The following is a 25,350-nucleotide window of genomic DNA, read 5'->3' on the forward strand; positions in this document are numbered from 1 at the left end:
AAAGGGGAGGGAGCGGGGGGCTGGAAATCCTCCCCTCTCACTTTTTTTTTTAATTTTCCAAAAGAGGGAACAGAGAAGGGGCCCAGGTGAGGATATTCCCTCAAGGGCCCAGTCCTCTGTTCTCAACGCTACCTCGCTAATGCGGGAAATGGCGAATAGTATGAAAGAAAGAAAAGATATATATATATATATATATATATATATATATATATATATATATATATATATATATATATATATATATATATATATATATATTTGTCATTTTTCGTATAAGCGAGGTAGCGTTAAGAACAGAGGACTGAGCCTTTGAGGGAATATCCTCACTTGGCCCCTTCCCTGTTCCCTCTTTTGTGAGTGTGTGTAAAAACCGGTACACATAAACTGATCTTGCGCTGAACACATACATGGATGAGAGTAGTCGAAGGCTTTGATAATCTAGAATACATATCTTCTCGCCTCAAAACCTTTTCGCTCCTAAAATGAATCATTTAAAAGCATCTAACCTGCTTTCGTAGGATTTGGTTCTTAACCTAGGAATGATGCAGATGGCTCGCCAGTGTATTACCTTCGTTCTACCTGCATCTCTTCTTCAGAAGTAGTGACCATAATCGAACAAAGTATTGATGATGAAGGCAAATCAGAGAATTACAAAGAGTGGGGACAGATTCCTTAAAATTGGATTCGAATGCTCCAAAATGTCCTACCTGCAAAGCCCAAAATTATAGGTGAAATGGAATTCAGGTCTCTATTGATTAATATGTTAAAGGTAAATGATAAAACTTTAAAGAAAGTCATGTAGCTGAGAGAGAGAGAGAGAGAGAGAGAGAGAGAGAGAGAGAGAGAGAGAGAGAGAGAGAGAGAGAGAGAGAGAGAGAGAGAGAGAGAGAGAGAGAGAGAGAGAGAGAGAGAGAGAGAGAGAGAGAGAGAGAGAGAGAGAGAGAGAGGAATGATGGGAAAATAAATCTCTGGGAGGAATTATTCATTAGGCCACAAAAGCTGAGGTGTGGCTTCAGGTTAGAATGATTCGTGGGGTTCACATAACCCGAAGAGAGACACCCTGAACACGACGGAGTAGTTCACGAACTGGCTGGAAAAGTGGAAGAATGGAAATATTCTGTCGATTAGAAAGACGCAATGATGGCAGGGGGAAAAATCTAAGAAGATCAGGGTAGACGAAGTGGACACCCTAACTGATGCAGAAGGTGTCTTAAGAGGAAAGGTTGGGGGAGGGGGTGTGTTCATGTATTAAGGAAGAGCAAGAGTAACGCCAGCGTCTAAGGGAGGGGAAGGAGGGAACTTTGGACCTGTGAAATTTCAACCCTTGTTTATGTAAGATGCTGACGACGATGCATCCAAATAAGTTGCCGGGTAAGTTGGATGGATCTCATGAGCCGAAAGACTTCTCCGGGATTCGAACCTCGGCAAGCCCCTGCGTGATTCAAGCTAAGCTTCACTAAGCACTTCCCTATTAGATGTTCACGCCTCTTGAAACTTTATGGCGACATTTTCTAAGGAACATTATGTTTTAGACCCATCTTGATGGCTCCAGCTTGGAAGAGACATATAAATGCAACAAAGTGGCTTCCACTCTTTCAGCTCAAGCTGCGCAACGAACAGGACAGAGCCAGCGTTGGAAGCTTGATCCTTCCCAGCGGCTACAGACCAGCCCGGCGCTGCATCTGTTGCTCACATGACGCTGTCCAGCGGGGAAAAATTCCCCTGACGTTGCGGCACATAAAACACCGCACTGCTCCGCTATCAGCGACTTACGACCTGCGACCGACGACGACCAGATTGCCTGGTTGCCTGCCTCGCCCACCCAGCGCCAGATCGTATCTTACCCCGACGTCAACACGTCATTCATGTATGGTGCGTTACACCCTCGTCATCACACACGACGCGCGCACTGTATTACGCCCTTACCATCATCACACACGACGTGCACACTGTGTTACGCCTATATACGCACTATGCGGTGCCCACACTATCACAACACATACACACTATGTTGTGCCCACACAATTGCACACTACGTACACACTATGTTGTGCACTTACCATCACACTTCTTCGCATCATCTCACCGTGTTTACACAACTTACACCCGTGTTGATAATACTTTTTCCACGCCTAGTGCTGTGCTTTCACTGTCACATGTAGCCTCCTTACCGTGAAAATACCAGCATAAGTTGCTTGCACGATGTGTTTTGCCCCAACTGTCACACTGTGTCATACACTGTGTTGTGCCCCCACTGTCACAGTGTGTCACACACTGTGTTGTGCCCCCACTGTCACGCGATGTCACACACTCTGTTGTGCCCCTACTGTCTCACTGTGTCACACACTGTATTGTGTCCTCACCACTGCACCGTGTCTACACCTACAGGTACAAAGTTGCGCTGCCACTCCATCTCTCTCGTGCGCCCTTACCAGCTGAGTGAGGCGAAACGCTCGCCTGCTTCATCATTACGTTAATGTTCGAATCTGTTGCCACTTTGTCATCTCACAGTCAGTTGCGCCCCCATCGCATTACATCGCCCTTCGAGTCTTCTGAGTCTACAGCTTAGTCCGGGGCTAAAATGTCGCTTTTATATTGTCTAATCTCTTGCTCCTCCCATGCTGTTGAGAGCAACTGCCCGTAGTCCATCAGAACCATTGCATTCCTGGTGAAGCTAATATACTGTCGTGAGCTCTGTCTCGTTCAGATCCTTCTTAAATTTCTTCTTAAGTTGAGGCGTATGGGATGAGACGGCAAGAAATCAACAGATATGGTAAGACCTCACCTACGTGTGATACACTGAGGGCGCAAGAGACGGGGATGTAGAGGCGACAACTGACGCATCCAGTGAACGTAAAGTTGGGTCAACCGAGCGTGTGTGGACTTGGTCAACTGGTGACTCACAGAACAACAGTCCATGACTTTCGGTATTTGAGACGATGTGTTTAATCATTCTGGACTTTGGACGTATACACCGGCTTCTGTAATTGTCCCTTAATGCATCTCGCGATATTAGTAGGAGTACTGCGCAGATTCCTCCATGGGTGTCATTCTAAATTGGGAACGATTTTCGAAATTAGATAGGGAACTCACCCTCTCCCCAAGGGGTTTCCCCCACCAGGCGTGAATTATGGAGTATTTACCACGTCTCCCCTGCAGAGAATATAGCCTCAGTGTCATCACTCTCTGCCAGAAGTTGGAAGTTGGAAGTGTTAACACAAGCGGTGGAAATCTTTGCATACGTTCTAACTCTGCTCTCTTGTTTGCCTTGAGAGGAAATAATAGAATCTAAATACAGTAAGGAGCATCAACACTGACTTCATCTCTCGTCTTGAGAGGCCCGTTGAAGCCATATCTTTTTATGTTAGCTGAAGCCACAGTTATGAGATGGTAGTACTTAGTACTGAGAGGTCTAGTATGTTGCTCTTTCGAAATATATACGTATATTTTTCCTTTCTGGTCAGTATGCTACGCTGTTTTTTTCATCCATCTCTGTCATCCCCCGCATATCAGGGCTGAATTTTTTATCTCCACCGGGAAATTTCATTCGTGTATTTTTTTCCTCAGTTGTTTTTGTGGTCGCGTCGTTTACAGAAGAGGTTTCCTATGTCTATGGTACAGCCATCTGCCAAAGATGATATAAAACTGCTGTTTATATCTGCGTCAAGGTCGACTGTAAGGATAAGGAACAATAGACACGTAGGAACACTTCCTTAAGTAATAGAATTGCTTAGTTTAGGTGCCAGAGTTTCTCACCAGCTGTGTATATCGCCTGATTTTACAATTTCGTGTACGAATGTGTTCGTATTCGTTCTGAAAGGAACATTCTCATTGTCTTTCTCACTGGTATGCACCTGGTGCATGTCTGAATCCTTCTCGTATCACCCATTTCATACGTTCACCAGCCACTTTGCGACTCAGAAAATGTTTCTTAATGCACCACATAGACAGCTCATTGTTCAGTTCCCTCTCCTCTGCGCGTGTCCTGCCTCAGATCCGGTCAAACTGCAAAGAGAAAGTTCTGTAACATGTTCACATCCATATTCAAGATTTACTATGAACCTTGAATGGAATAAAAGTAGATAACACGGCAGATCCTGATAAGATTTATCTATGGGCAATGAAGGAAGGTGATTATGATATAGTTAAGCTTGCGATTTTAAAATCGATAAAACACAGGCTTCAGGGGAAGCTTCAGAGGCCTGGATGTTTGTCATTCAGCTATGAATTTCGTGGCGATACAGATGGTTAACGAGGAAGGAGAATTAGGTAAAGTAATCTTTGGTGACCTGAAGCCAAGTTTAGTTGTGCATAGAAGCTGTTAAGAAAGGGCGAACAATATTCTAAGATTTGTAGATAGGGCATTCGAATTCAGTCAGAATTACGAGGTCAATCCTCACTCCACCTTGAACATAGTGTTCACTTTAACATTACATACTCAACGATTTCTTCGCTTCAAGTCCACAACTGGCATCATTTGTACCTCCTGAGGTCTAATATAAACCTTATAGGTATTTCTCCCTAAGTAATCTGTCTTTTGCTGTTCTACTCCTACCACGCTAATGCCCATGTGTCAGACGTTTTCCACTGTCTCACGCAAGCTATAGAAAAGTTCCCCAATGCTGTTGATATATAGGTATTCCCTTTACTCGATTTAATAACCCGGTCTACGTCTATGCTGGCCATCCCGCCCTCCCAACATTTTCTTTCCTGAAACTCTCGTATCCTTTTATCTTCTTTTATCAATATAGAGTGACCAATTTATCTTAACGAAGGACGCCTGGGGAGTCGGACCATTTTTAAAGGCACTGGTACGGCATGAGGCGCATGGGTTACTGAGAGTTCAGCTAGAGCATAAAAAAGAATATATATATATATATATATATATATATATATATATATATATATATATATATATATATATATATATATATATATATATATATATATATATATATATATATATATATATATTAGCTATTTCCCGCGTTAAGAAACACGCAAATCTTGAGCGCTATCGTGTATTACCACATATTCAGAGGACTCTGTAACTCGTCCTCAGAAGACGTGGGTAATTCATGAAAGCGCAGGAGAATCTGGTGTTTCCCTCTGCCAGTGGTGTTTCTGCATTTACAATGTCGTTTGTTTGTTATGCTTCTTCTGCATATCGTAGTTGTTATCCGTTTCCCTCGTTAGGGAGGTAGAACCGAAGAAAGACCGCATTCGCTTATATCCACTTGACCCGTCACTTGACCAATTAGACCGACACTGTTCTTCACTTTACCCTGTCCATTCTCTCCCACAACAGGCATATTGTTTTTCATTTCCCTTCCCGCTCCCGTGCACCAGTCCTGGCTCGGGCAGCCACGACACTCGCATTACCATGTAATAACCTTCCAGCCCCATACCCAAGCTGCCTCCTGTCACACCCCCACTCACAATCTCGTTCCTCCACTGTCTCCATCTCTCCTTCCCCCGTAACAGTGCGTCACGCCACAACAGCTACAAACTTGATAAGGAACGCCAACCATCCCCGCGTCTGAGTCAAACACTATTTAGTTCCAGACCTCCAAAAACTCATTTGATTTTTCTCAGTATATTCAGAGGGACGGTCTTGTTACACTACTGTACATTAACTGTAACTATTAGGTATGTATTAGACGTTGGTAATACCCTCTGCAAGAACTGGATATCATAGTAATCACTGAAGTCATTTCCAGAACTGAAAATCCAATCCTTGAAAAAGTAAGCAGTTGATCGCATTGTACATACCTCATCATTGCAAGACCATGATGTGGATAAATTTCTGCTAGCGAGATAAATAAACAATTTAACAAGTCGTGCCAAGTGTGGAATTAATTGGTAATCTAAAGATATCAAAACTGAGCTTTGTAAAACAATGGAATTCAGGTAACTATCAAATATGTCAGTGTAGGTAAAATATGTGATTAAGACCTGTGAGTCGATCTCAGATTCTGAAAGGAAAAAAATCACATTTTTTTGAAGCGACGAAAGTGTTGCATGAGAAAAATTCTCTGTGCAATCATAGTGTTTCAAGAACATTATTTCTTCCTCTAAGTATGAACCATATGTCATGACCACATCTTAACGATATTAGAGACGAAACGGAAGAGTATCTGTATACACAGATAATCATCCATATCTATTATCTATATTTGTCTTCCGGTCACTCAAGTCTTTCGTACTTACTTCTACCTCTTGATAAGCCTGTCTGTGAGACACTCCGATACTGCCACTCCACTCCACTCAGAGGCGTCCCTCCACGTTTGAGGCCTCCTTAGGGATGATCTCCTGCAGGAGGCTACAGCGATCGGTGAGCAAGAGACTGTCAGTTACCAGTCTGGTCTGCGGCTGCCGAAGGAGCACCCTAGCTAATGTTGACTAGACAGGCTCTCTCTCTCTCTCTCTCTCTCTCTCTCTCTCTCTCTCTCTCTCTCTCTCTCTCTCTCTCTCTCTCTCTCTCTCTCTCTCTCTCTCTCTCTCTCTCTCTCTCTCTCTCTCTCTCATCCACCATCTGTGGGACCCAACTCTCTATATTATCATCATTAATATCATTACTTAACCCAGGATCCTTATCTCAATGATGAAGGGGCTCCTGCTGCTCAAAGGGTGCACTACACCTAAATAATTCAAGTGATTAGTGAGGACATTCGAGTCATGAAACCCCACATGAATGATTCAAATGATGCCAAAACTATATGTATATATGAGTCCAGGATAGAATCAGAACATTCAACTGCAGAATCATAACTGATTAAACCTATGAATACATTTAACAATAACATTTCATGTCATAGTTGATCATTTTTCGACAGTGTCTTGTAACTATGGGTAGACGAGCGAACGTTTCATGTGGTTAAGGTGACCTGCCCCACCTGGGCAGGAATGTGATATATTTCATTATATCAATTCACCTGACCTCCCTTCCTTCCTTTACCTGTAATCTTTTGATCGTCTAACTACTGGGACACGTCCTCGCTCTCTGGTCTACCTCCTGTGGGTGAATTTGTCTCATCATCCCTGACGAAGGGCTGGGATAAACACAAAGGCTTGGAGTATTTTGCTTCATCTTTCCCGTGTGATGTAAGAATATTTCCTCCACGTCACCGGTTTTCGTTTACAAGTACGTATATGTTACAGTTCATACTGGTGTTACCGGACTGCCTGCCTGCTTGAGGTTACCCCGCCAGTTGAAAAGTCACCTTTCTCTAGGCTGTATTGCAGAGAGTACCCTCTCGTCAGAGAACGTCTCACTCCAAAGGAGTCCACATTCTCCTGGTGCTGGATGTAGCGCAGCCTTGGACTGGGTAGCACCAGGTCCCCTCTCAGACAGACAAAGGGTCCTGGGCAAATGATGGAATGAGATAAGAAACAATATATAGAGCTTCAAACCTTCATGAAGCCTTACCCATTGGTACTGATGGTGATATGAAGGTGAAAAGCAACGGATCCTTCACGTAACCTTTAACCTGACAACAAAGAACATTTGCCTTCGTTTGCACGTCGCCTTCGACCGTTCGGTCGCCCTAAATCCCCCTCTGACTTGACCTGTAAGGCTTTAAGTCCTTCACCAAAAGAGACTCTTTACTCCTCAATTGCATCATTGGGTAATTATACTCTGTTCTTAACCTTCTTGCAAATGATTTCAAAAGAAGGGTAACTACCCATCTGATAAGACTGAAAGTTTGTATCGAGCTTATTATGTTTCTAGACTCGACAATTCTTCTCTTGACGTAATCATTAAACGTAAAGACAAGGTAACAGTTGCTGTAGTCAGACATAGATCAAAAAAATCTCAAACACGACGAAAATAACAGCACTGATATTTCTTTTATTGTTTCATTCCCAACTCTCTCTCATCTCGCCTATACGCACAAAAACCATTATATTTCAATCTCCCCTTGTTTAACTAATATACATACATTGTTTGAACGTTTTTTTTTTTTCACAAAGCATATAGAAATGATACCACCGTGTCTGATTTATCTTTAGCTTTGTTTCTCACGAACATAAACCAGATGGCATTTTTTTTATCTGAATGCAACATGTGCTCCGAGGAGTTTTTTCGTCCCTTTTTTTATGCTTTTATGTCTGAAATTTTCATTTTTAAGGGAGAATGACCCTGGTTTTCTTTCTATTTTGTTTTTGAAGTTATTGACATTCAATCTGCCTGAATGAAGTGTTTTTCTAGCTGCCATATTTGCATTGAAAATTAGATACAACCCTTAGGCGTTATATATATATATATATATATATATATATATATATATATATATATATATATATATATATATATATATATATATATATATATATATATATATATATATATATATATATATATATATATATATATATATATATATATATATATATATATATATATATATATATATATATATATATATATATATATATATATATATATATATATATATATTCTGTTAAAGAAACTAGGACATGGGTGCAGCTAATGGTAGAGATCACGTATTGTATGAGATGAATATCTTTATACATAGATCAAAAAAGAATAGAAAAAGAAAGGTCTAGTGAGGGACGAATTCGAAAACGGAACGTGATCGTTTGTTCACAAGAGACAGTCCAGATCCCGAGGGGGTTATGGGACACACACAGACACACACACCATACACACATACAGGAGATGATACGTATACATTCGGTATTGAAGGGTCCTGACGGGATATTAACAAAGAGGGTGAAAGACTGCCGTTCCCAGTGGAATTAAAAAAAAGGTTGTCCCTGGGTCGAGAGCTGTTTACATACGTAGATCACAAAACCGAAGGACACTTGAAATCTAGCGAAAACAAACAGCGAACAAAGAATCATTGAATGTGTATCGTGTTGGATGAATGGAGTCATTGTTGAGGAAAAACACCTGGACAGGAAAAAAAAAAAAAAAAGAAAAGATAGCCGCCTTAAAACTGTGGATATTGGAATACTGACTCAGCGAAGAAAAAGTGAGGAAGAGCGTTCTATTCAGGCAGGGATAAAGGTTAGCTGGCTGGGAGGAGAGAGAGAGAGAGAGAGAGAGAGAGGAATGTCATGTATGAGACGGTTATGAGGACTGATGGGGAGGGGAGCATAGTTGGCCTCACGACATTTTTGCAGAAATGTCAGCATATATATATATATATATATATATATATATATATATATATATATATATATATATATATATATATATATATATATATTTTTTTTTTTTATACTTTGTCGCTGTCTCCCGCGTTTGCGAGGTAGCGCAAGGAAACAGACGAAAGAAATGCCCCCCCCCCCCCCCCCCATACACATGTATATACATACGTCCCACACGCAAATATACATACCTACACAACTTTCCATGGTTTACCCCAGACGCTTCACATGCCTTGATTCAATCCACTGACAGCACGTCAACCCCGGTATACCACATCGCTCCAATTCACTCTATTCCTTGCCCTCCTTTCACCCTCCTGCATGTTCAGGCCCCGATCACACAAAATCTTTTTCACTCCATCTTTCCACCTCCAATTTGGTCTCCCTCTTCTCCTCGTTCCCTCCACCTCCGACACATATATCCTCTTGGTCAATCTTTCCTCACTCATTCTCTCCATGTGCCCAAACCACTTCAAAACACCCTCTTCTGCTCTCTCAACCACGCTCTTTTTATTTCCACACATCTCTCTTACCCTTACGTTACTCACTCGATCAAACCACCTCACACCACACATTGTCCTCAAACATCTCATTTCCAGCACATCCATCCTCCTGCGCACAACTCTATCCATAGCCCACGCCTCGCAACCATACAACATTGTTGGAACCACTATTCCTTCAAACATACCCATTTTTGCTTTCCGAGATAATGTTCTCGACTTCCACACATTCTTCAAGGCCCCCAGAATTTTCGCCCCCTCCCCCACCCTATGATCCACTTCCGCTTCCATGGTTCCATCCGCTGACAGATCCACTCCCAGATATCTAAAACACTTCACTTCCTCCAGTTTTTCTCCATTCAAACTCACCTTCCAATTGACTTGACCCTCAACCCTACTGTACCTAATAACCTTGCTCTTATTCACATTTACTCTTAACTTTCTTCTTCCACACACTTTACCAAACTCAGTCACCAGCTTCTGCAGTTTCTCACATGAATCAGCCACCAGCGCTGTATCATCAGCGAACAACAACTGACTCACTTCCCAAGCTCTCTCATCCCCAACAGACTTCATACTTGCCCCTCTTTCCAAAACTCTTGCATTTACCTCCCTAACAACCCCATACATAAACAAATTAAATATATATATATATATATATATATATATATATATATATATATATATATATATATATATATATATATATATATATATATATATATATATATATATATATATATATATATATATATATATATATATATATATATATGTGTGTGTGTGTGTGTGTGTGTGTGTGTGTGTGTGTATCGGGACTCCGTGCATAGGTTTACACAACGGATGATGTGTCATCTCTAGCTGGGCTGTATTCCTGGGAGTACAGTCTTGCTAACGAACTTTCCAACCCAGACAACCCCACATTTCCCTGTTACTAACAGATAGTAGCGCAAGACTGGGACGCGGAAGTTCTTGACTCGTAGAGGTCCACAACGAGCAGTGGGATGGGGCTCACCTCACATAGGCATTCATTGTGGAGTCCTTGTACCTCTAGGGAAGCACTCACTGTCTGAACGGCAAGAGTGATTGCCTCCCAACGGTATAAGGACTCCACCGTGAATGCCTATGTGAGGCGAGCCCTCTCCCACAGCTCATCGTGGACGTCTTCCAGTCAAGAACTAGGATGGAGGTCACTCAGGTCCTAGTTAATGATGGAAACTCAGACAGGGATTTCTGCGCCTCCGTTCGCAAGAACCTGGAGGGATGCTACCAAGGGAGCCACGCAACTAGACAACCACCGAATCAGATTTTTACCGAACCATACGCCGCCAAATCAGACAGCGCCCCCTGATCCCATCCGACTTTACTACAAGGCCTTCATGTCCACTTCTTACAAGCTAGATGGACTTGTGATCAGGAACATGAAAAACCTGAGGCCTACCAACCAGAAAATAGATTTTATTATCTATTATATCAAAGCAAGAAAACATCACAGCCCTTGCTTAGAAACGACCTATATGTATGTCGAATAATTCAATACTTGTACATTTTTATCATAACCAACCAAGTATTTCTGATAATGGCCTAATTCATTGGCAACTATGATGACTAAAAACCCTTCTCTATATGCTTGTGTGACCTGACCTTATCAATCATTTATTAAGTCATCATAGACACGTAATGAACCATACGATATATTCAAGAAAAAGTCACGAACATTAGGTGTCAAATGAATGTGTAAACTGTAGAAGGGGGCACCTAAGCTGCTACGGAAATTTTAGAAAGACTTCTAACATCATATCAAGTACGTACAAGCGGAGCCTTCTCATCCTCGAAGCCGACCATAAACGAGAGTAAACTCCAGCTAGTAACATACTGGCGACCATGTTAACCAGAGTTCCCCTTATTCAACAGCCCCCTGTAAACGTCGTGTTTGGCACCAACGCCTACCCACATATACCACAGGAGTGATCCCCCAAGGAGATACATAGGCACATGCATGATTCAGCAGCTGAAGGAAGGATGGCAGGCGATCTTGCACAACTCCACTCAACTCCTGACTGACCACCATACTCATTCACGTCTCTCCTGACGACCATTGCTCACTACCGGACGTTCATATTTCCCGCTATGTCTCGGTGAAGACCCTGCCCGAACGCTGATTAACTGTTGGGAATAACTCCTCCTGATGGCCCCTGTACGCTAGCGGACGTTCCCCTTTCTTCCCAGTTCACTGACGACCTCGCTACTTGGACCCGGATAGCTTTCCGTATATAAGCTTCGACCTGCTGACCAAGTTTGCGATCAGTGGCGGAGGCACAGCTCGGACGATAGCGGAGTCTTCGAGTGACTTACTCACTCCCCAGGGGCTTCAGACTCTCTTCCTCTGACTTAGTTTTATATCAGTCCTCTGCCCAGTCAGAAAAGGTTTGAAGACCTCCCAAATCTCCATTCGCCTGACGGAGCCAACTGGGATCGTAAACCGTCCTGGTTGGAAGGGAAAAAAATTTGCAGTTTCCACCGAGACTTCCGGCGGGGATTTATGATCGTGCAGGTCGTCCCTCAGGTGTGGGATGTGGCTAGGATGCGGTACCTCATAAGCCGCTTAGGAACGCACGCTCTTCTGTCGACCTACTAGGAATTAGTTTCCAGCAGCACCACGTTCACTGGGGAGTACCTCTATTCGAACTCCAGGCATTCCGAGTGGAATGGTTGGGAGCCCCACACCCTCTCCTGGCTTAGGCTTAATCCACATCTTTTCTGCAGAAGACAAGTGTGCAGATGACCACTGACGCTGATGATTAGGGTGAGAATCATGGTTCAAGAGGGTAAATCCCTCCCATGAGGAAGAGACAAGTGCTGCCGATCCTGGCGTGTGACACAGACGGAGTTTCATCGTATCATCGACACTCGCGACACCTTAGTTGTCATCTGTGCCGCAGGGCAGGGTATAGAGACGTTGCTCTCAGGGAGCACTGGGTGAGGCACTCAGAGCTCAAGGTTATCAGCGAATGTGCCGAGTGGTAAATGAAATTTATGAGTATTGAAACAGGACATACAGGCCAAGAATGCCTTTGTTAATATTTTGAGGAGGAGATCAAGATCCCAACGTCAAATTCAGGAAAATGAAACCACAGGAAAATGAAACACAATAAGTTTCCAGGTGCACTTTCGTGTAATGATTTTTTTTTCTTTTTCTTTTTTTTTTTTTTTTCAAAAGAAGGAACAGAGAAGGGGGCCAGGTGAGGATATTCCCTCAAAGGCCCAGTCCTCTGTTCTTAACGCTACCTCGCTAATACGGGAAATGGCGAATAGTATGAAAGAAAAAGAAAGAAATATATATATATATATATATATATATATATATATATATATATATATATATATATATATATATATATTTTTTTTTTTTTTCTTTTTGCTTTGTGGCTGTCTCCCGCGTTTGCGAGGTAGCGCAAGGAAACAGACGAAAGAAATGGCCCAACCCACCCCCATACACATGTATATACATACGTCCACACACGCAAATATACATACCTACACAGCTTTCCATGGTTTAACCCAGACGCTTCACATGCCCTGATTCAATCAACTGACAGCACGTCAACCCCGGTATACCACATCGATCCAATTCACTCTATTCCTTGCCCTCCTTTCACCCTCCTGCATGTTCAGGCCCCGATCGCACAAAATCTTTTTCACTCCATCTCTCCACCTCCAATTTGGTCTCCCTCTTCTCGTTCCCTCCACCTCCGACACATATATCCTCTTGGTCAATCTTTCCTCACTCATTCTCTCCATGTGCCCAAACCATTTCAAAACACCCTCTTCTGCTCTCTCAACCACGCTCTTTTTATTTCCACACATCTCTCTTACCCTTACGTTACTTACACGATCAAACCACCTGACACCACATATTGTCCTCAAACATCTCATTTCCAGCACATCCATCCTCCTGCGCACAACTCTATCCATAGCCCACGCCTCGCAGCCATACAACATTGTTGGAACCACTATTCCTTCAAACATACCCATTTTTGCTTTCCGAGATAATGTTCTCGACTTCCACACATTCTTCAAGGCTCCCAGGATTTTCGCCCCCTCCCCCACCCTATGATCCACTTCCGCTTCCATGGTTCCATCCGCTGCCAGATCCACTCCCAGATATCTAAAACACTTTACTTCCTCCAGTTTTTCTCCATTCAAACTTACCTCCCAATTGACTTGACCCTCAACCCTACTGTACCTAATAACCTTGCTCTTATTCACATTTACTCTTAACTTTCTTCTTTCACACACTTTACCAAACTCAGTCACCAGCTTCTGCAGTTTCTCACATGAATCAGCCACCAGCGCTGTATCATCAGCGAACAACAACTGACTCACTTCCCAAGCTCTCTCATCCCCAACAGACTTCATACTTGCCCCTCTTTCCAAAACTCTTGCATTTACCTTCCTAACAACCCCATCCATAAACAAATTAAACAACCATGGAGACATCACACACCCCTGCCGCAAACCTACATTCACTGAGAACCAATCACTTTCCTCTCTTCCTACACGTACACATGCCATACATCCTCGATAAAAACTTTTCACTGCTTCTAACAACTTGCCTCCCACACCATATATTCTTAATACCTTCCACAGAGCATCTCTATCAACTCTATCATATGCCTTCTCCAGATCCATAAATGCTACATACAAATCCATTTGCTTTTCTAAGTATTTCTCACATAAATTCTTCAAAGCAAACACCTGATCCACACATCCTCTACCACTTCTGAAACCACACTGCTCTTCCCCAGTCTGATGCTCTGTACATGCCTTCACCCTCTCAATCAATACCCTCCCATATAATTTACCATGAATACTCAACAAACTTATACCTCTGTAATTTGAGCACTCACTCTTATCCCCTTTGCCTTTGTACAATGGCACTATATATATATATATATATATATATATATATATATATATATATATATATATATATATATATATATATATATATATATATATATATATATATATATATATATATATATATATATATATATATATATATATATATATATATATATATATATATATATATATATATATATATATATATATATATATATATTTGTGTGTGTGTGTGTGTGTGTGTCTCATAATGGACACAATCTCTGCTTTCTGAATGACCATGATGGTGCGTATCGTTGAGCCTCATACTACTGTGTACGCAGAACATCTGTTCTATTTCAGCTGTGACCTCAATTGCAACCCTCGGCTCAGATCAGCAGTGCTTATCTCAGCCATTGCTCTCTATGGAATCTCACAGACACAAAGGGACAAAGGCTCATCTCATGGCCTTCGAGGATCAGCGAGTGTTTCGAAAGCGAATGATTAACTCTGTTTACTTCTTCAAAGACATGAAAGCTCACAGGAATGTGTGGATGGTGCTCATTCATCTGCAACGGTCAGAGCCACCTGGATGATACCAGTAAACCACACTCCTGCTGCTGGTGACGCTGAACATAACCCACGAAGCTTTGCATGCATTACAAACTCCAGAATGCTCCGCAGAGACGACTGACTGTCCGGGTCGGTGTTGGAAGATGATGAACGTCACAGTGAAGCGATAGAGGTGCACGTAGACGACATCAAACGTTTCCCCACAGACTCAAGTTAGACCAAGAAAGATGTGGCACTAGATATGGCTCGTCCAACAACCGCAGCGCCAAGACTTATACAGCTCCTGAGGACGTCCCCCGACACGGTGTGCTGTGTGCGAGTGTTGGACACACACGTCCATAGATGCCATTACATGAAATACTTCTAAAATCACGAGTTCTATGCTGTCACTGTCTATACAAAGACACGTTGACTGAGGATGCGAGATTGCCTGTTTCTCTGTGTATCGTATATTCATCAGTATTAAACCCCTGAACCCTCCTCCCCCCTTTTTGGGGAGAGGGAAGGGGGGGGGGGGCCTCCTCCTGCAACTTCAAAGCTGTACTACAATCAGAAGCAGGGAAATGGAATTCTTTAGATGAAAACGACAATACAGTAAAAGGCCATTTTCATTTGTAGTGTAACATATAAACACACACACACACACACACACACACACACACACGCACACACACACACACACACACACATACACACACACACACACACACACACACACACACACACACACACACACACACAGAAAGACAATGTCTGAGAAGTTTGTATGACACGTCTATTGTCTGACTATAAGAAACAGAATCACCAACGGTGCACCAGGTGGACCGGCCTGGAGAATCAGACAGGACACAAAAACTCGTCAGAACCGATGCGCCAACTCGAGAACTACTCTGTTACTCATGACCTCGAAGGTGCTGCACAATGAGCGAGTGATCTTGCATGAAAAACTTATCTTGAAGCGCTGAGTGTCCACCAGACATCTTAAAGGAATATAAGGGAGAGGGGGACTGTGTCGCTCAACATTTATCACTGTTAAGGATGCTGGAACTTGTCATTCAGCGTACCAAGGGAGTGGGCCAACTTGTCACCCCACCACACCGCAGGTCCTGCCAACAGACCAGACTGCACACTGCCTCCCTGGTGTCGCCTTCCGCGTCCCTAACGAGCACCCGTGAGGACCTCTCCGTCCATCACCATGCAGCCCTGGAGCCTCACCATGACTGCACCCAGGGTGGTGGTGTTCCTGCCTCTCCCCGGGGCTGGTCCAGCACATCTCTCCACACCGACCTCACTCCTCCACCATCGCCATCCTAATGGCGTCTGCCCAAAGCCTCCCACCGCTCTAATGATCTCGTAGCTTCCTAGCGGTGTGGTGGCTGTTGCTCGGGCCAACAGTGGGTCTAATTGTTCCGTTAATGGACCATAAAGATGTCTTGGTGTATGTTGTCCGAACTATATTGGCGTCTAACCATCAGTCGTCTGAACTATATTGGCGTCCTGCCATCTGTCGCCTGAACTATATTGGCGTCTAACCATCTGTCGCCTTGACTATATTGGCGTCTAACCATCTGTCGCCTTGACTATATTGGCGTCTAACCATCTGTCGCTTGAACTACATTGGCGTCTACCACCTGTCTTCTGAGCTCTACAGTTCTGTCTGTCTCCACTCTCCCACAACTTCACTAAGAGTTCCCCCCCTTCTCTACCCATCTCACAGCCATGTCGCTCCTGGCCAGCGTGTTGACGCTGACCGTCATTAGTGTAGGGAGGTTCGTTGCTGTGATATTCCCTCTCCACGCCCGCACCTCGCCCGACCGCGCACACAGGGTCATCGCCGCTGTCTGGGTCACGGCCGCCCTTCTCTCCTGCCCATCGCTTTTCTACAGGCAACTCTACAGCATCAAGGTACGTGTCTGTGGAAAGGGAATGTGTGTGTGTGTGTGTGTGTGTGTGTGTGTGTGTGTCGACGCACACATAATGGTCAGACTGAATGACTTATAGACATAATGATTTACTGTGGTAACTGCAGTAATGACTTACAGATATAATGATCGACTGTGATGACTGACAAATAGAACGGCCATTGCTAATGACATATAGACATAATAATCATCGTTAATGACCCTACAGACACAATGGTCATCGTTAATGACCCTACAGACATATTGATCATCGTTAATGGCCTTACAGACATAATAATCATCGTTAATGACCCTACAGACATATTGATCATCGTTAATGGCCTTACAGACATAATGATCATCGTTAATGACCCTACAGACATATTGATCATCGCTGATGACCTTACAGACATATTGATCATCGTTAATGACCCTACAGACATAATGATCATCTTCAATGACCCTACAGACATAATGATCATCTTCAATGACCCTACAGACATAATGATCATCGTTATTGACTCACAGAGATAACAGTCATCGATATGAATGACAGACATAATGACCATTATAGATATGTATAGTGGTCTGTTGTTGTCTGCATTCAGTTGTGTTCAGTTCATCATGAGTAATGACTGATGGACATAATGATTATCGGTAATGAATGATGGACATAATGATTATCGGTAATGACTGATGGACATAATGATTATCGGTAATGAATGATGGACATAATGATTATCGGTAATGAATGATGGACATAATGATTATCGGTAATGAATGATGGACATAATGATTATCGGTAATGACTGATGGACATATGGATTATCGGTAATGACTGGTGGACATAATGGTCATCGGTAATGACCGATGACATAACGATTATCGGTAATTAGACTGATGGACATAAGGATTATCGGTAATGACTGGTGGACATAATGGTCATCGGTAATGACCGATGGACATAACGATTATCGGTAATATTAGACTGGTGGACATAATAATTATCGGTAATGACTGGTGGACATAATAATAATTATCGGTAATGACTGGTGGACATAAGGATTATCGGTAATGACTGGTGGACATAATGGTCATCGGTAATGACCGATGGACACAACGATTATCGGTAATGACTGGTGGACATAATGGTCATCGGTAATGACCGACAGACATAATGATCAGAGGAAATGACAGCCCTTGTAAGACTTCCTCCCTGCAGCGTTCCTCAGCCAGGCGCTGCCTGCATCGAAAATATCTCAAAGCTAATTTAGAAGCCAATATAAGGTTACGCATTTCTATCTTTTTGCCGCAGAATTCAACCTGGTCCGGAGAGAGAAAAAAATTGTTGTTCAAGTATCCTTCTTTCTCAGATCATTCTTGCATGACTCACGAAGACGTGAAACATATGAGAATCGTATTGTTATGATCCTTTCCCCTTATTCTGATAAACGTCTACGACGATTATAGAATTATCTGTTATCTTACGTCACAACAGGCATTTTCACTCTGTGTCAGGCATAAATCTTGCCCTCATCTTTAGCTGTGACGTTGGTTCTAAGACACTTTGATTATAAGTAGGAACGAAAAGACGTTATACGAAATCAGTGTATTATTATCTCGGCAGTGGTCTAACTTCACGTCGTGGCACTGTGACGAGATCTGGCCCAGGGAGGGCAAGTTTGACCCCACCAAGCGCCAATGTGTCATCACGTACGATGCGAAGAAGATCTTCTACACGGTGCTCATCATCGCTGTCTACTTCCTCCCCGTGGGCATCATGTTGATCAGCTACAGGTGAGTGGAATCTAATCTTATGTAGCAGGCGTAAAGCAGGAGCTCAAGCCCATACATATACTCAGTGGTGACAAAATGAATTAGATCGTGGCATAAGGTGATGATGGCATACGTCTCTTGATAAGGGAGCAAAGAAATATTTCTGGAGTTCTTGCCGACAATATTTTGAACACTGAGTTATCATGATCATAGCCACCGCCCTGAGTTAAGGTTCAGGTCAGTATTACACAACAGATGTGTGTGGTTAAGAGAGAATGTTATCTGGGAGGGCAAAAATGGGTATCTCTGAAGGAATAGAAGTGCCATCAATTCTATATTGATGGGAGGCATGAGCTGTATAGATGGGGCTGCACGTAAGAGGGAAGATACGTTGGAAACGAAATGTTTGAGGATGATATGTGGTATGAGGTGGTTTGAACAAGTAAATAATGAAAGGTTAAGAGGGATGTGTGGTAATAAGAAGAGCGTGGTTGAGAGAGCAGAAGAAGGTGTGTTGAAATGGTTTGGACATATGGAGAGAATGAGTGAGGAAAGGTTGAGATATATGTGTCAGAGGTGGAGGGAATAAGGAGAACGGAGAGACCAAATTGATGGAAAGATGGAGTGGAAAAGATTTTGAGGGATTGGGACCTGAAAATGCAGGAGGGTGAAAGGCGTGCACGGGATAGAGTGAATTGGAACTTTATGGTATACTGGGGTCGACGTGCTGTCAGTTGACTGAACCAGGGCACGTGACACGTCTGGGGTAAACCATAGAAAGGTCTCTGGGAGCTGGTTGTGGATAGGGAGCTGTAGTTTCGTTGCATTACACATGACAACTAGAAAATGGGTGTGAGTGGAAAGTTGTAATTAGGCCAGATATGAATGCATCAAGAAAAGAAGGAAGGGATAAGGGACAAGAAGCAAAGCTGACATCGATCGAAAGCCTTAAACCATATCAAATATTTTGTAAGCTACAAACTAGCAGTAGAAAGATCAAACAGATGGATTAAGTAGTTCATTAGATAAAACGTTAATGACAATGATAGATGAAGCGAAAGTGAGGAAGCTCAGAGAAAGGCTAGATCCGTAATATGCCTCATACACTAGACAGTCCTTTGCATTTTGTACTCTGAGTGTGTGTGTGTGTGTGTGTGTGTGTAGACAAGATGCGATGTTGAATGTCTTCCTCAACGACAAAGTGTTCCACAACCTGCCCAGACGCGGCTACAACTCTGCCTCACATGTGTCCACAGCCTGGTGGTGTGGAAGCTATGGGTGACCCAGCTACCCGGAGAGCACCACGCCCCGTCCCGCATCACAGCCACCAGGTCCAAGAAGAAGGTCGTCAAGATGGTGTCTGTGGTGCTGCTGGTGTTCGTCGTCTGCTGGACGCCTCTACAGTCCATCATCCTCTACAGCAGCAACTTTCTCCTTGGACAAGAGGTTATTGTTAAAGTCTCTCTATTGATACTCGCATCACATTTCAACTGAATAAGTGTTCGGATGTTCACTATGCACTTCTAGCGCGAGTTTCTAATCATATATGCATCAGAAAAACGCAGAATTTGAAAAAAAAAGAAGGTAAACAAGAATAACTAAAGAATCCACATGATATGCTAATAAGTCGTCAACTAGAACTCTTGTGAGAAATCTTGATTTACTTGTGTCAAATTCTGTTTCTTGAGCTGATAGAAATGGGTATCAAAGATTGTGTATTTAGATTTGATGGAGAACATTGTGCGCAGATGTTTGACAATGATAACATGGATTTTCTTTTAGATAAAACTACTAAGGGTTTATCCTTCTGAGGCAAATCTGGTTTAGGTACACAGAAATGTTCATTGTTTTTGGCCAACATATCTACCGTGGAAGTTCAGGATTTAGAGGAAACCCACTAACGTTTAATCATATATCTTTATATCTTTTTCCTGCGTATAACAGGCCTTTTTCATATTTTATTAACGTTATTCCTCCCTTTATAAAGTTATCGCTGAGGCTTTCCATAACGAAACTGACATTAACTCGATAACCACAAACAGAAATACTTGCGCATGGGACTTGATTTCTTGTTGCAGGATCAAAACCCTTCTCACAGTTGTCTCATACGCAGGACGTAAACCTCATCCTCTCTAACTCGACAGTTACCCGATTGGTTCCCGGTGATGGAGTTCGCCGCCTACTTCATCGCTTACTCGAACTCAGCCTTGAACCCGATCATCTACTACGGCTTCAACGTCAACTTCCGTCAGGGGCTGGTCTCCCTCCTGACCTGCAGGCACACCTCCGCCGGGAGAATGTACCACAGACGTAAGCATATACAGCCCCTCAGAGGATCATTGTCCTCGTGTGTAACAGAAATGGTTATTCTATTCAAATTACTTTCCACAATTGGTTATTCTATTCAAATTACCTTCCACATTTTATCCTCACCTTCGATGACTGAATTCAAGGCATCTTCTTATGTCAAGAGTTGTTGTGCAATGATCGTGTGAAGCTGATGCTGTGAGTAATGTTTGAGTGAGTGGGAAAGTTTGCAGAACTATCGATGACTTGGAATTTAGTCGCTGGATTAGTTCATCGAGGAAGGAGATCATCTCTCAAAGATCTCTCATTAAGTATGACTACTAATTAAGCAAGTATCAATTTCTCACTGATTTACTCAACTTTGTCTAACGCTGTCAATCAGTTCCAGAGGTGCACGGTACCTCCTTTCACGGGCTCCTTTCACAGAGAGTTCATGACTGATCTCTTGTGCTTACACCGTCCACAGGTAACCGGAAGGGAATCACAGGAGGGACTCGCGAGACAACAGTTGGATGTTCTGGTCCAGAACCTGCGGTTCTCCTGGAGTTTAGTTCCCTGAAGAGAAACAGGTAAGTTGCAATTACTGATGAAGGCAAGAGGTCAATTGCCGTTGGTAAACTCTTAATCAATACGAAGGTGAAGATCTGGGAGTAAAGAAATCTTTTTTTTTTTTCGTTTTTCTTCCATCTCATGTAATCCTCTGTGTCACAGATCTATAGAAAACCCTTCTGAATTCACAGTACTTCCTAGCATGAAAGACGTAGGTTTATATATATATATATATATATATATATATATATATATATATATATATATATATATATATATATATATATATATATATATATATACATATATATATATATATATATATATATATATATATATATATATACGTACGTACACATAGGTACGTATTTGTCACATAGTAGGCTGTTGACTGTAGTAGCCCAAGGAAGTACTGCCATCCTGAGTTAAGAGTGTGACAGTGATGCCCGGAACCAATTTACACCCTCCGTGTCAGTAGGTTATAGACACCAGCCTCCCAGGGAAGTACTACCCTCCTGAAATAGTATTGACGTGATGTCCGCCCCTCCTCCTCTCCAAGACCCTTGCATTTACCTCCCTCACTACCTCAACCATAAACAAATTAAACAGCCATGGTGACATCACGTACCCCTGCCGCAGACAAGCCTTCCATTGAATCCATTTTCCAGTCTTACTTGTAACATCACACGAGACATTCCTCGCCTTGCCCAAGTCTCCTACTGTAGAGCTAAACACAGTGATGCAAAGAACTTGAAGCATTCCTTCTTGAATGGCTCTACCATCTATTCATAACCAAGGAAGCCACAAGTAGCCCATTACCATCCATGTGTTATTGATTCCCATCATAAGTAAAGAAATAAGGTGCTTAATGTTTCGTCTTGCAGAAGAAAATGTCATGTTTTTGAACGCCCTGTATCTATTGCATTATCTATTGGACAGGATGGTCCAGAAGTACTCCATGACCCCGTCACAGAGCGGAAGGGTCGTTACGACGGGTTCTAACAAGGAGCTGCTCCGGAGCACCATTAGTGACCTGACCTCTGGCCTCAATTGCAAGGTATGAGTTCCAACCCTACACATTAGGTTTACCATCTTGACTGACCTGATTCTCATTCAACACTTTACTGAGACGAGCAAATTGCTGTTGTTTACCTCATCTATCTAATTGTTATGGTGATATGTCACTGCTCGGGAATCATAGTCTACAACGTGTGTAGTCACCGAAACATCATTCAATTTGCTTTCCCTCCTCCTTTGCAGAACTGTCCTCGTGGAGGGCAGGCCTTGGACCCCCAGCCTGCAGACTCCGTGTGCTCCAGCCTCACCACCGCCACCATCTACGCCAACGAGAACCACCTGCACCGAGGCGAGGTCGGCCTGGCAGCCTGCACGGGAGGTCAAAACGGTGGCCACCTGAGCATCCATGCCTCCAGCACGTCGAGCGGGAGCAGCCGTGTGGACAAGGTGTGTGGTTGCTGCGCCATGCACAGGAGGCAGAAGTCCATCCCAGCAGTGGCGCCTGAAGACGAGATGTACCAGTTTAACAACATCCAGGAGAACATGAGCAACGACACGAAGGAGGAGATGTTATAGAAGTGGTGAACACTGTGAGGGATAAGATGTCGTGTTGCGGTCATAGTCTGTATGGAAGGGTGCGTGAGAAAAAAACCTCCCCGACGGAAAATGAACACGAAAGCTCTTTTAAGCTTTCGACCGTATTTCAAGCCGTAACGACGGCTCGAAATACGGGTCGAAAGCTTGGAGCTTCTGTGATTAAACACCATCGAAAGCTTGGGGGATTCTGTGGTTATTTTTTCCCCGGTGGGTTTTCTTCTATCAGCGGTTCGTGTGTGTATATGTGAATGACAAGAATGACAAAAGTGAGGGTATCTATAGACGTGGATATAATTTCATGAGAAACACTACCTAAAGACTTATATTTCTGGACAATGAACCAGAGGGAACATTTCTATTATATATGTATCTTATCATTCATGTCTATGATACTGAAACTAACGAATGAAAACTATAGTTCAAGGTAATATAAAGAAATTCTGATATATATATATATATATATATATATATATATATATATATATATATATATATATACATGTACTTCATAAGCAAATCGTCTTATATCATTATCTTTTATATGTGAAAACTCTATGAAAGAACTAGTTCCATTCATTACTTTATATAATCTAAATATTTACTTTTGACTGGATCAAAATTCTTCCATGGCATGCTGGCATTCTATGAGATTTCAAATGAACCATTAGACACGAACAGTTTCTTTGACAGGGTTGGTGATGCACTGTCCTCAACAACATGGTGCCAGATCGTGTAAACAAAGCTTTATGTAATCCTGTGCTTTTTAATCTAATAGCTTCTCAGTGGCAGACAATCTCTTTTAAGAGATGGTATTTTCTTCGCATTCGTATGAGAATTCCATTTTGAAAGTTGTGCATTCATTCTGTGTATGAAACTGGCTTTTAAGCTTGTGTGGTGTGAGAGAACCAGATGACGGCAATATCATGCATAAGGATATCACCTATTTGTTTATCGTTGTCGCGTTGTTCAAGTTATCAGCTTCAAAATACATGTTTTGATATTGCTGTAAACATGTCTGTTAAAGGATATTTGTAGAACTCTCATATACGAAAGCTGTTTATCATCAAAGGTCTCTGGGTATAATGTGTTTTTTTTCACAAGGAGAGTTCACCTACGATTTTAAAATAACAGAAAAGGAGAGAAAGTCGAGAGTAACTACATACATCAGATGATACAAGCCAGAAGTGACCGGAACATATGTGCTTCACTCACATACTCATAAAACAGGAAGTTAACCATCTCAAAACATTCTGAGCAGGAGCCAGTGTTCATATGGTAAATAAGATTATGAGTATACTTATGTTTAATATTATGAGTACCCTTATATCTAATAAATGAATATTTGTACGTTTAGCAAAAGTGATAACGTAGGAGTATGTCTCGTTTGTATACAATGGTCAAAGAGGGTATAAAGAAGGTTTGAGTCACTGGAGTGAAGTTTCTTCCCGGAAATGGAGACGCATGTATGTTCGTTGTGAGCCTGCAGTCATGTGGTGAACATAATTTGCATATGTATGTATATATATATATATATATATATATATATATATATATATATATATATATATATATATATATATATATATATATATATATATATATATATATATATATATATATATATATATATATTATATGCTGATAACCCTATGGAAAATGAAACATGATGAGTTCCCAAGTGCACTTTCGTGTTATGATCACACCGTCACGGGAGATGCAAGGATGAAATAGAGGACGTAGAGCAGTTAGTTGATTATACAAGGAAGAGACTATCTAAGATGTCTTGCCTTTTCCTTATATATCAACTGACTGTTCTACGTCTTCTATCTCATTCTTGTATCTCCCCTGACGATGTGATCATTACACAAATGTGCACTCGGGAACTTATCGTGTTTCATTCGTATTCCCGTGGTTTTTTGCATATACTAGATCGCGCGCACCACTGTTACCTCTCGCAATATATATATATATATATATATATATATATATATATATATATATATATATATATATATATATATATATATATATATATATGTGTGTGTGTGTGTGTGTGTGTGTGTGTG

The 25,350-nt window shown here is 42.2% G+C and overlaps 1 protein-coding gene across 3 annotated transcripts in view; it reads left to right on the top strand.

Moving 5' to 3' along the window:
• Positions 1-24,889, top strand: part of LOC139752130 (orexin receptor type 2-like) — a 238,320-nt gene extending 213,431 nt beyond the window's left edge. For all 3 annotated transcript variants that reach the window (XM_071668048.1, XM_071668049.1, XM_071668050.1), the window contains 7 exons: positions 16,855-17,042; positions 18,666-18,835; positions 20,071-20,260; positions 20,959-21,124; positions 21,588-21,690; positions 22,610-22,727; positions 22,931-24,889. In XM_071668048.1, coding sequence (XP_071524149.1) covers positions 16,855-17,042; positions 18,666-18,835; positions 20,071-20,260; positions 20,959-21,124; positions 21,588-21,690; positions 22,610-22,727; positions 22,931-23,263 — 1,268 coding nt within the window. In that variant the 3' untranslated portion in view covers positions 23,264-24,889. The remainder of the gene's footprint in view (positions 1-16,854; positions 17,043-18,665; positions 18,836-20,070; positions 20,261-20,958; positions 21,125-21,587; positions 21,691-22,609; positions 22,728-22,930) is intronic.
• The last annotated feature ends 461 nt before the right edge of the window (positions 24,890-25,350 follow it).

The sequence above is a fragment of the Panulirus ornatus genome, chromosome 12 (genome assembly GCF_036320965.1).
Source record: "Panulirus ornatus isolate Po-2019 chromosome 12, ASM3632096v1, whole genome shotgun sequence".
Lineage (NCBI taxonomy): Eukaryota > Metazoa > Arthropoda > Malacostraca > Decapoda > Palinuridae > Panulirus > Panulirus ornatus.